The sequence below is a fragment of the Gavialis gangeticus genome, unplaced genomic scaffold (genome assembly GCF_001723915.1).
Source record: "Gavialis gangeticus isolate Ggan-Ray unplaced genomic scaffold, GavGan_comp1, whole genome shotgun sequence".
Taxonomy (NCBI): Eukaryota; Metazoa; Chordata; order Crocodylia; family Gavialidae; genus Gavialis; species Gavialis gangeticus.
Genome location: NW_017729011.1, coordinates 5,311,501 through 5,324,084, shown reverse-complemented (window position 1 = coordinate 5,324,084; position 12,584 = coordinate 5,311,501). Strand labels below are relative to the sequence as shown.

Below are 12,584 nucleotides of genomic sequence, written 5' to 3'. Positions count from 1 at the left end.
CTGGTAGTGCTCAGGGGAACAGGGACTCCCCCAATACCTGCTATTCAGCATCCCTGCACCTCAGACTGGTGGTTAAAGCTCCCCCATTGCCATTCTGAAGCATGGGATACTGAAAACACATGACACTGAAGGCACTTTTAAATTAGAGGAGCTCTCAGAGCCGCTCTAATTAAAATACTCCCCCTCCCCTCAGCCCCCAAATAGACGGCCTTAATGCCTGGAGGAAAATCCAGGCTTTAAGAAAGACAGCCACAAGACCCTGCAGCTTCTGCGTGATAAGCAGAAACTGTGCTGGTAGAATTTATAGTGGGGAATGAAGCTCTACCTCTTTAGTCTTCTTTTTCTTCTTCTTTTTTTCCTTGGAAGATTGCTTCTCTTTATCTGTTCAAACAAAAAAAAAAGGAAATATTGGTTGTTTTCTCCAGTAAAATGACATAGTGAATGCATTTTCCACTAGTCAGCCTTGGTCTCCTAGTGATAAGGAGAGACTGCACTGGTGCTGAATGCTGGGAAGATCTTCAATTTCAACACCAAAGAGAACAGCCCAAAGAACTAACTCCTTACCCAGAAATTTTAGTACGACTTAGAGACATGTAATCGATTCTGGTTTTACAGCTATCCAAACACATGCACTGCTAAGTCGGCAGGCACATTTCAACTATAAACCACAATGCCTGTGGACTCAGGTCACTTAAACATTCACACTTCATATTGCTACAGTCCTCCAGTGAGACTCAGTCATCAGATGAGTCATGCTACTTGGCCTACAGGTCAACTTGGGGCTGTGGAAAACCAAACAGGCAGCTGATTTCAGAGTGGAGCAACCCCACCCTCCCCAGAACATTCTGCCTCTAGTTCCTTAGGGTTCAATTTCAGAGTCTGGTGGCAGAAGCATCGTAGCAGATTGCTTTACTGCTTCTGCCTGAGCATGGGAGCTGAAATCTCCAAGACAGACAAAACCCAAAACTTAGAAAACCAGATAGCAGAAGCAACCCTCTGAATTGCATGAGGAAAAGAACTGGAAAGTAGTACAGATGCAAATGTGACAAGACTTCTACAACCAGCACTGCCAAGCAGGCAGGCAGCCCTTTCTGAATAGCTGAAGCTTCTGAAATGTCTTCCACGGCAGCCTACATAAGATATATTTGGAATATCTTCATGAAGCAGGCTCAAGGGGCCAGAGTGTGGCATCAACATCTGCACTAAAGAGGAAAGATCACAGTTTTCTGGCCAACACTTAGGGGTAATTGTTCTATGCCTAGAAATAGTTTAACTCCAAGAGAACACAGAAGCTGCAGCTGACAACTAAGACTGGGCTTATCCTTCAGTAATATGGGCAGGCACCAAACCTGCTGCCTCCAGGATATTTTCCCCCACTCTTGCCAATCTCTTATACATGCTCTACGCAAAGCTTCAGGTAACTCACTCATCCACACCCCTGAGAGGGGGGCATGGAGGAAGAAAGAAAACTACAGAAAGAAGATCTGGTTCTGTCTGAAGAAACAGAGTTAGGCTGACCTGCCAATCAATAGCACTACAGTCCAAACTATTTCATTACCTCCCCCTACAGATCACAGATATCCTGAACAAGTGATGACACAGTGGGACTGCACGGCAAGTGCCCTTGTTCACCTGCCCAGTCTTCAAGCCCCACTCTCTGGTGATGGGACTCTGAAGAGAAGTCACAGAAGAGCAGCTCTGCCCACCTACCTCCTAGGTAACCAATAAAGCCTGTTGACAGACCTTTCAGGTTATGGGACTTGACCTCAATTCTCCATTAGTAAGAGATTGCCAACCTACAAAACCAGCATAGTCTCTGCATCATATCCAGACTACAACACAATGGTGAAAAGGATCAGGGAACTCCAAGCAGCTTCAAAGGCTGTTTCAATATACTTCCTTCAAAAGAGGAAAGCCACATACCTGCAAGTTGTTCATCTAAATCAGGGGTGTTGGACATACTGCCTGTGGAGCTGCTTGAAGCAGCTTAGTGGACTACTGATGGACCCTCAGACATTGGGGAACAGGAGGCAGGTGGAAAAGAGTGGCCTGCCACAGGATCTAAGGCCCTCTTCTGATGGACACGGCAACCAGTGGCAGGAGGGCAAACAAGGGCTGACACAGCCCAGTTGCTCTCTAGCTGCTTTGTTCATTGCCATTGCTGCAGCCCTACACTCCTCTTCCACCCCAGCTGTAAGCCCAGTGCTGGAGCTAGAGTCCCTGCTGTGGCAAAGGGCACACGGCAGCAGTAGCCCTGGCACAGGGCAGGGGCTGGCACTGCCATGTGCTCCAGATTGGATCTGAAGCTGCCATTGCTGCTTCCTCATACTCTGGGCTGGATCCAGCCCACAAGCAGGCCTGTGGTTTGGGCACAAGATGAGTTTGACAGACCTGATCTGAGACGAGCAAAATATTTATAGCCACCATTAGAATGTAAATTAAACATCATGATGACGTGGCAAATTGCAGGTTTGACTTAAAGGAGTTCGACACCTCACTGCTGCTTAACAGGAGCAGGCATCTTTGACAACTGGAATTAATGCCCAGGTGTGATCTGATTAGTACATATAACAACCTGTAGTTAGTGTTTAAGAGTCAGTGCTAGCAGATTAGAACATCCTCAGAGGATAATGGTCCATATTGCTGAAACAATTTATTGAAAAAAAATGATATGCAGAAGACTTTGATCCTGAGCCACTGTTGTATTACAGTGACTATTAGGCCTGTGCGAGTTGGCAGCAATCCGATCCAGCTTTGGATCCGGCCATTTTGGATGGCTGCGATCCAATCCAGAGCTCCGGACCAGGTTTCCCCCCAAAACCCTGCACCAGTCTCCTTGAAACTTGGCAGGCTTTGTGGCCTCAGTAAGAGCTACCCGCCCTGCCGTTTTGACCCCCTGGGTTGTAACACATAGACGTGACAGGAGTTTTGCTTTCAAGAATTTGAGGTACAGTTGCCCCCATACCGATCTTCTTGAAACTTGGCAGGCTTCTTCCTCTCTGCAGAGCCTACCACCCCTGAAAATTTCATCCAAATTGGACAAAAAAAACAAAGTTATAGATATTTTATTGTTTCCCCATTAGACCCTATGGCCGAATCTCCAAGGAGGCTCTGAAGCTCTTTGGGAGCTCCGAACCGCTTTGGGAAGCCTAACGAGGCCAGCGCTTCGACCCGGATGTGCCGCTTCGGACCCTGAAGTGTCCGAAGCTTCTCCAGATCCAAAGCCTCATACAGCCCTAGTGACTATTTCTATTGTATCAAGAGTCTCAGATTTAATAAATGCCTAAACATTTGTAGGATACTTTAACAATTGCTGACTGTGCCATCAATTTGATGGCTGATCTTTTATTGGTTCCAAGAACCTTCTTTAAACAGAAGAATCTGAATTTGTCCATCCACATGCAGATTTTCCTGACTATTCTGCATTTCAGAAGTTGGTTTCTGAAGGCCACATATTTTAGCTGTATTTTTTACTGATCAGCCGAAAGGGTCAGCCACCTCACAGTGTGACTGCTGGCAATGTTACTCTCTGACCAAATGCTAGAATATGTTTTTTAACATTCTCTCAGAAAGCAGGGACAGGAAAAGCCCCCGCAGGATTAACAGCCACACTAAATTATAAGTGAATTATTGATTTGGGCTCCGCAGCACAATTTCTAGCCAGTTATTTCAAGTTGTGCTGCTCAGAAACTGAAGGCGATAGGCTGAAGGAGTTAGGCTGGTCCTTGACATCTCAGTCATGCTTTTAGAACATCTAATCTATGTCAAATCCCTTCTGTGCTTCTTACAGAATTTCCTCCCCTGAAGTCTTTAGTTTCCCATCTTTCCAGGTGACTGCAGGGGCAGATCTGTAGGAAGCAGCTTTTCAGTAACGCCAATCAAACTGGAAACTTCTCTGCATAACATGGAGAGCTCCCCTCAGGAAACAGAAAGAATGCTTAGATCACGGCAGTCCAACAGCTCCACCTACACACCTCCCAAAAAAGCAGTATTCAACCATAGGTGGAGCCCTCAAAGGCTTTGTGGCACAAGGAGCCTACAAACAGTTTGTTTGAACCTCTCCAAACCTGTCAGTGCTCGGGTGCTACAGTGATGAACACAATTCTTGGAAGTGCAAAACTAGGCAGGAGATGTCATAGGAACAAGCTTGTGAAACGCAGGCTCCTGCTGTAACCCAGGACAGAAATAATACAGCTGCTGATCCCCCACCACCTGCACTCCTCCCTCTTCTCTCTCGCCGCTGGGGTAAAAGAAAAAACATTAACGTTACCTGGTGTGAGTTTAAGCAAAACTCACACCAGGTTTTGGGTGATGCTGGGGATGCTTTATGTTGTGCAAACCATTTTTCTTAACCCCAAACTATTTCAGGTGGCAAAAAACCCAACAGTTTGACAAACATTAATAAGAGGAACAAACCCAGCATATGGCCTTAACAGCTTACTTTCGTCACTGCTCTCCTTTGTACCAGTTTCTTCCAAGCCCAAGCCGAACAGGTCCGAGTCATTCTTCAATTTAAATGAGTGGATTGCAGGCTTCACAGGCTGTGGGGGTCTTGCCAATGAGGCATCTTCATCAGAGATATCCGAGAGATCTTCTCGGACTGGGAACTCATCCTAGAGGCAAGGAATAGCAGGCACGTCAAGCACCAGTCTTTCAAAGTGAGGGGAGGGTAGAAGAACTGAGCTGTTATTACTGAGAAGCTGTTGTCACATGTTTGATCCTAAATGCAGGTTCACTTAATTCATACTAAATGAAAGTCTCTAGGCACTACTGGATTGGAACAGTGATATAAAATGCTTTATTGGAGGGGGGGGAACGGACTGTAGATTAGGACTTCACATACAATGGGCTGAACACCTATTTTCCTTAACTGGCAGCACCACAAACTCCATGCTATGTGCCGATCTGGAGTCAAGTGGGCTTGAAGCAACATGAAGGCAATGCACAGCCCTGGAGAAGCATTTTGTGTTGCTGGAATAAGCCCCTCTGCCATGCTCCCTCTCAGCTTGACAAGGCCTTTGCCATGCTTGCCAGCTGATCCTCAAGCAACTAAGTTCTTTCCTATACAATAGTCTCAGAAGTAGCCTAAGCTCCACATCTATTCAGCTGACCTGCATTTCCAGCCTCCTGGGCAGCCCTGTGCCTCTTACTGAAAGGCACACTGCTTTGCACTGCTCAACTGAGCCAATACATATTTCACTGGAAAAGCATTTTTATGCAGAAGGGCATCTCCCTGACACTGCTGCAATGCAGCGCTTAGCAGTAAATCCTGCTGTCTGTAATCATGTACAAGGAGGCATAACCCTGTTCAGAAAGCCTTTGTTTTCACATTAAAATGCTGGGCGCAGCAAGCACTGACAATATTGAAAAAATGGAAAGTTACTTGATTAAAACCAATACCTGGGCAAAAAGGGAGAGACACACTGGGGTAGTAATTACTCCTGTGGGATCATAGAGTGAAATGAGCATGTCAGAACCCACTCTCCAAGGGCTCTCAATAGTAACCACCTTAGACACTGGGAACTACTGAGCTTCAGGCATGGAGGCATGTACTACTGAGCTTCAGGCATGGAGACTTTCTTGCAAATCATGGTTATCTATTTCTATACAGATGGTCCTACTCAAAGGGGGTTATCTAAGGCTGAGATGCCCACAGCTGGCTCAGGTAAAGGCCAGAACAGCAACATACTGGGAGTTCAGACCACACTCTTACACTGCTTCATCTAGGCAGTCTTCTGCTGGGGGCAGCTCTGTCTTCTATGTTAAGCAGGTGCTGCCCATGTTATGGAATGCCCCGAGCAGGTTACAACTACCCTGATTTAAGCTGGATGTTGAGATCCTTCTATAATAGCACTTCATGGCTTCACCCCACAAAGGAAAAAGTAGGCATCAAACATTTATAGCATGCCCTTTCAATCCTTCACTTGCCAATAGGAAACTGGGTAGAAACAGACATTGCTTTTCATCGCCTTTCATCACCTTCGTGCTTCCATAAAAATTTTTATGGCAGCCCAAAGACCATGCAAACAGATGACCATGACCCTTTTCATGCCACAAATCTTGAAAATCTGTCACTGCAACTAAGATGGCATTAATCTGTGCTGCTATTTAGTAGCAGACATATATTTGCTTTGTGGTGGGAGAGTGCGAGCACACCTTGTTGCTGCTTGCACTCTCCAGCTAGCTCCAGTGGGCAAGTCTCCAGGGGCTCAAGGGACCTGATCCTACACAACCTGGGAATTCCCACACAAGCCCCTGGAGCACCTGCCCAGATTTCCTCACTTACAGAGAGGAGCCCTGGAAAACTTCAGGGCATGTCTCAAGGCAGGAATACACCAGCTTTCCCTGTTTATGGAGATGTGCCCCAGAGAACCCAGGGGAGTCTCTCTATAAGTGGAGAAAGCCGAGCAGGCACTCCCAGACCTTGAGGGGTCTGATCCTGCACTGGAATTCTGGGGGTGTGCAGGACCAGGCCCCTCAAACCGGGGAGAACATGTCGCCCGTTGTCCCACAGCATCAACGGGTGGGACAAAGGGCAATGTGGGTTTCAGCCTGGCACAGGTGATTTACTTCATTTGGCAATGTTTATTTCTAACCTATTACGTGTGCTCACTTCTCTACTCAATGCTCAGGATGGAAAATCCCCAGTGTTTTTAAGACATACATTGCACACGGCTACTTGAATTGAACTCAGGGCTATCCAGGTTATTTTTAGTAATGCCATGACCTTAAAACCACAACTACAGTGCAAGCAGCCATCCAGATTCAACAGTCCAAAGGGCATACTGCTCTTCAGACTGTCTGGCACTCATCTTGTTGTTACTGGAATATGGAAAGATCAGACATGACCTCTCATCACTGGAATGCCCCAACGCTGCTAGCTGAACCCAGAAGTAATCAGTGAGCAGACCACTACTGGCTATTTACCGTTTTCTTCTTCTGACTGTCGGACTCCTCACTCTCAAAGTCTGGGTCGTCCATAACAAATGAAAGCATTTGGGTGGCTATTGGTCCTTCATGATCACTGTCAGACTCCTCAGGCTTTTCTTCTTTGACCCCTTTTTGTTTGGGAGTGGACCCCTTGTTTTGGGAAGTGGTCTTTTGGCCCTGAACTGATGCGATAGGTGCAGGAGCAGCTGCAACAGGGGCAGGCAGAGCGGTGCTGAGCTTACCGCCACCATTTTTGTCAGACGCAGAACGTGGAGGTAAAGTGCCTGGAGGCTTTGAATCCGGTGCTTTGGTGGAAGCTGCTTCATGCTGTGGTTTCAAAGAATTTCTGGAAGACCTATAAAAAAATTAAAATGACAAGTTGTCAACAGCCTTTTTGCACTGATGGAAAGGATAACTCGGTACTCTTCCCTCAAGTTTCTTTGCAAGCAACACCCCAGAGCCCAGTGAACCAAAGAAGAGGAAAAAGATGGATCTTCCTGATATCCCTCAGCTATGTAAGTGTTTGGGGAAAGCTAGGAAATCCCCATCTCTTTTCTAAATTGTCCACGTCTCCTCTGCTTTGTCTTCAACATAGCAGTAGTGAAGCAAAGTGACTTCCTGGAAATTAACTAGTTAGCTGATCCATGCCCCTTGAACTGTAACCTACATCTAAACAGTAATGCAACGCTACAGGTTTTACACAAAGCACTTGACACTGGAAATCTTCCTGGCAATAAGTCAAATGCTGCCAGATAGCCTGCTGGTCCCTAAGGATGCTGATCAACTTGAGATCAACACAGTTATTTATGTGCTAAGCCTTGCTGCATTATTTATATGACCGCAGGTCACATTCCATGCAACTTGCATGGTATTCTAAGGGCATCCTTCCCCAGGGAAGGGTTCTGCAAATGCCTTTCGCTCCCTATACTGCAAGGCTCAAGACCCCCATCTCCAGTGTGTTTGAGAGCAACCATCCCCTGGTGCAGCTTCACTGCTGCAATCCTGGGTTTGGTGTGTGGGCATACATTGGCAGGGCATGCTTAAGAGTGTCCTTCTCCCTGAATACAAGGGGCATTCTAAATGAACCCCAGGGGACCTGCTTGAGATTAAGTAGCAAGCCGTGGCTGAGGAAGAATAGGACCAAGAGGTCAATTCCTAACCCCATACTTTAGTTGCTAGATGCACTCTACCATTTTTTCTCGTGTTCCATGTCAATATCTTCATCAGCCGTGATGACGACCTTAGAGTTTGCCGCCGCCTCCTCCTCCTCCTCCTCCTCACTTGACAGGGTGATATTTTTGCTTGGTACAAGCTCTTTGGCCTGTGGTGGCCTGCTGGGCATCCTGTCATCTAGATCCAGGTCATCTTGGAAACCAGCCACCATAGGGTTCCCTCCAAGTGCCTCCCCATCACTGCAATACAGACAAGGATTAGATACAGTTTCTGCAGAATGCATTCACAGAAGTATGCTCCCAAATCCTAGAATGCAGCCTTGGTATTGCTGCTATAGGCCAACATACTGTGTGTTCCAGGATTCCCTCCTTAACTTAATTAAGGGTTATGTTTTGTTTTTTTGGTCCTGGTGAGCAGTTGGCAGTCTCTTACTTGACTGCATGCACTCAAGCCCAGTGGACTTATATCATCTGGCCTGCAGTGCTGCCTGCCGCATGCAGCATGAGCTGGTCCCAGTCCATGCACTACACGTGGCACATGAAGCCTGTCTGGCATGGTCTGTACATGGTACAGCGCCAGCCTAGGGCTTGTGCTGCATGTGGCACGCATGGCCAGTCCAGGCCCACACTGCATTCCTATACCTCTGCTCTAACCTGTGACCCAGCTTCAGCTGCACATGAATAAAATGCGGGGCTCGACAAATCAAATGCCAGGGGAGGCAGTAGCTGTTACAACAAAGTTTTAGACAGAGAAATCGGTACCACTGTCAGAAAAGGTCAGGCTTCCCTGCTACAAAGCATGCTTCTGCTGCAATGAGGACTTTACGGAAACATTTCCAGGATGCCATACACGAATTAGTCAATTAAACAACAGAAACTGCTTCCCCAGATCTTCATGTCCTGTGATTAAAATGTACTCAGCATTGCTGCAGCTGCAGGAACTTACCTTTAGCTATCAGCTTCTTCAGGTTATATATTTTCTAAAAAGTCCCCTGAAGCAGGCAACAATCCAGAAATCATATCCATCCTTAGAGGCCCCACAATCAAATTAACCTAAGAACACACTATTTATAACATGAGAACCTGTAGCATACCTTAGACTTAGCATGGGTATGCTTCCAGACATTTTGGTAGGGAGTTTCACTGCTGAATTACAAATGGAGAATTCTCATCTTGATTTCCCTAGGGCTTGTAATTTTAATGCTCTTGTCAGGAATATAGTTTTATCTGGCAATTCAAGCTTGGGAGCTTTTGCACCACCTTTCCTCATCCTGGTTCCTTCAGCCACTAGATACTTTCTATTCAGAGGAACTCATTTCCTTCTTGATAAATGAATTTATTATGCTGGCATCCAGCCCACACATAGCAGTCACCTTTCTTTAACTGACTCGCCACAGATTACACAAACCCATCTCATTTGCATGTAAAAAAAAAAAAAAAAAAAGATATTCAAAGCACGTTACAGATAAGACTTCAGAAGCTCAAAAGTAAGATGCTATGAATGCACTGTGGTCCCTCACCCTCAGTACAGAAAAGCATCTAGCATCATGGATTCTCTGGTCAATGCAAAGCATGACACTGGCCAGCTCTGCCAAGCACGGTTGCTGAGGGAACAAAAGTTCAAAAGACCGAAGGCTGCTTTGCTAATTCCATTTTCCTCTCACCCAGACTCCGCACGATTTTTGTTCACGAGTTAATTTTATCTCAGGACTCCGTGCCTCTGCCAATATGCATGCAGCTTTTTTCAACCTTTGTATTATAGTTAGAACATGTGACTATATTATTATGCCAAATTTATGTTTTATGCCATACTCCTTCCCTGGGAGTCCTTTCACAGGCCTCCTAAACCTGAAAAATCCCTTCTGCCTTCAAGGCACCACACTGCAATGACAAGTTCATACCAGGGCAGGCTAGCCTGGACTCTCTTTATTGCTCCTCTTTTTTTTTTTTTTTATTAATAGTTTCTAAGCACTGAGAATGTCCTCTTCTTAGGTTTTGCAGGCTGCCACTCCAGACCTAAGAACCAAATCACCTTCTATTCTCTCCTTCACTAGTCTGATCTTCAAGCAATAGGGCAGAATACATCACTGCTAAGCTTACAGAACAGGTTCACATGCCAATACATCACAAGGGTTGCAGGGTTTATTGTTAAGAGGTTTGGGGGGCTGACTGAGAACTTGAATCGCTTTCTTCTCAAACTACACTGAAGAAAATGAAGGTGTGGCTTAAAAAAATTGAAGTTGCTCTATAAAGGCAACTTTAGCTTAAAATGCTACTGGTACCACATTTCCAGATGTTATCACCACATTCCCAGGTGCAGGGACTCGTAGATCACTGTTTTGAATGTTGCATCACTCAGGCAACTACAGATACCAGCTACCGTCAGTGCAACTGTCCTCACAAATCAGCACACGCACTAGACTTGCAGTTCTTTACAACATCCCAAGCCTGAACAGAAAGCACGTGTATGTACACACATAAGAAATGGGTCATCTTTATATGCCATGAATAATGAAGCTGCCTCCTGCTCTAGCTTCCACACAAGTCAGCTAGCTGCAGCTTAACAGAAAAGCAATAAGCTGAATATACATAAGGAAAGACAAACAAACAAACAAATAAATAAATAAATCAGGGCTGCAATACAAATGAGGTCTGACAATGCAAAATGAGTATCAGCTTGTGGCCCTGATTCCATCTGGAAGGGACTCAGAGCATGAGGGAAAAATAAATCAGCACGCTGCACCAACCTCCACAGTACTTGACAAGCTGCCAAGCCTGCATTAGCACAGAACCATGATCCCTGGGGTGGGCATCCTCCATCAGGTAATGACTGCTCTTTTAGAGGTGTGTGGCCTGAGAGGCAAACCAAGGAGCAGGTGGGGGGAGGTTCCTCATGCTAAGCTGTGGTGGCATAGACGAGCAGTGCCATCACCAGCAATAAAGCCTCGTTTCAAACCCAGAGCATCCGGCTTTCAACATTTTAAGATCAAAAGCAATCAACGAGCTCCATCTCCTGCACTGACAACGTTCCCTTTTCTATTGGGAGCCAACACATTCCTACTGCCACATTAATGTAGGAGCCAAAAAAACAGAGGGGAAAGAGCTGAAGCAAGCAGGGGGGAAACCACATGTACTGTGAGAGGAGCATGTGTGAGAACATGCTGGCAAAGGAAGTCCCCCCACCCTCAACCACCACCCCCAGGGAAAGCATGTCCTCAGTTCCCCTCACTTGTTTTTTTTTAACACAGCTGGATGGCTCTCCTGAAATAGAACATGCCACAAACACATTAGGGAATGAGTTCAAAGTTAGGCAGATTTAAGGACAGGGAAAGCTAATTGGTTGTGAGCAAGATCAAGGTCTAGTGAGGTGATGAAAACAGACCCACAATACAAATTAGAGGTTTATACTGAACTGAATTCAAATAAAGATCTGTAACCCATGGATGGACTTGAACCAGATGCTTCAGGCAATGAGGAAATAGCAACACCTACTCAGAGCCTGCTTAGCTTCTCTAATAGTCTTTAAATAAACTAAAGCACAGTGCATCAGACAGGGCAGGTCAGGAAGCAGTAAATATACTGAATTTCTAATGAGCCAGTCAGGGAACAGATTCCATGATTTCTCTCTACTGCACACTCAAAGCTTGAAAGAGACCACCATCAATCCAGATGCACAGTCATGGCTGCAGATATGTGACACCATAAATCTTGGAAGAATTATGCTAGGCTGTAACATGTTCACCATCTACAGACTTGAGTGAGACTTGTGCAGCTCAGCAGCTTTCAGACTGATCTATGATCCACCCATGGTTCTTGGGTCTGAAGAGCTGGCTGGGAAGCAGCCACAAAGACTGACTAGTGTTTTGGAGGAAAAACATGCATCATAGTGCTTACTATCGGAAGGGACCTAAACATATCATCAGGTCTGACACCCTGCCCCAGGCAGGAACAGATGCTGGGGTCATATCACTCCAGCCAAATATCTGTCCAGCCTCCTCTTGAAGACCCCCAAGGTAGGAGAGAGCACCACCTCACTTGGCAGCCCATTCCAGAGCCTGGCAGCCCTAACTGTAAAGTAATGTCTCCTGATGTCCAGACTGAACCTTCTAACAATTTGTGGCCATTATTCCTAGTAACCCCAGGTGGTGCCTACGGCAACAGAACCTCCCCCAGTTCCCACTTGTTCCCCCTGGTGAGTTTGTCAATGGCTGCCAGATGCCCTCTCAGCCTTCTCTTGTGGAGGCTTAATAGGTTCAGGTCCTTTAGCCTGTCTTCATAGGGCCTGCCCCTCTGCCCCTTGACCATGCGAGTGGCCCTCCTCTGGACCCTCTCAATGCTAGCCACATCCCTCTTGAAGTGCGGTGCCCAGAACTGGACGCAGTACTCCAACTGTGGCCTGACCAGTGCCACATAGAGGGGAAGGATCACCTCCCTGGACCTGCCTGCGATGCATCTGTAGATGCACAACAAGGTGCAGCTAGC

At 46.3% G+C, this 12,584-nt stretch overlaps 1 protein-coding gene across 1 annotated transcript in view; it reads right to left on the bottom strand.

The window, feature by feature from the left end:
- Positions 1–12,584, bottom strand: part of RABL6 (RAB, member RAS oncogene family-like 6) — a 92,554-nt gene that overhangs the window by 3,243 nt on the left and 76,727 nt on the right. Inside the window, exons 11-14 of the mRNA XM_019510427.1 lie at positions 8,121–8,342; positions 6,928–7,285; positions 4,442–4,613; positions 326–381 (exon numbers count right to left, since the gene is read on the bottom strand). Coding sequence (XP_019365972.1) covers positions 326–381; positions 4,442–4,613; positions 6,928–7,285; positions 8,121–8,342 — 808 coding nt within the window. The remainder of the gene's footprint in view (positions 1–325; positions 382–4,441; positions 4,614–6,927; positions 7,286–8,120; positions 8,343–12,584) is intronic.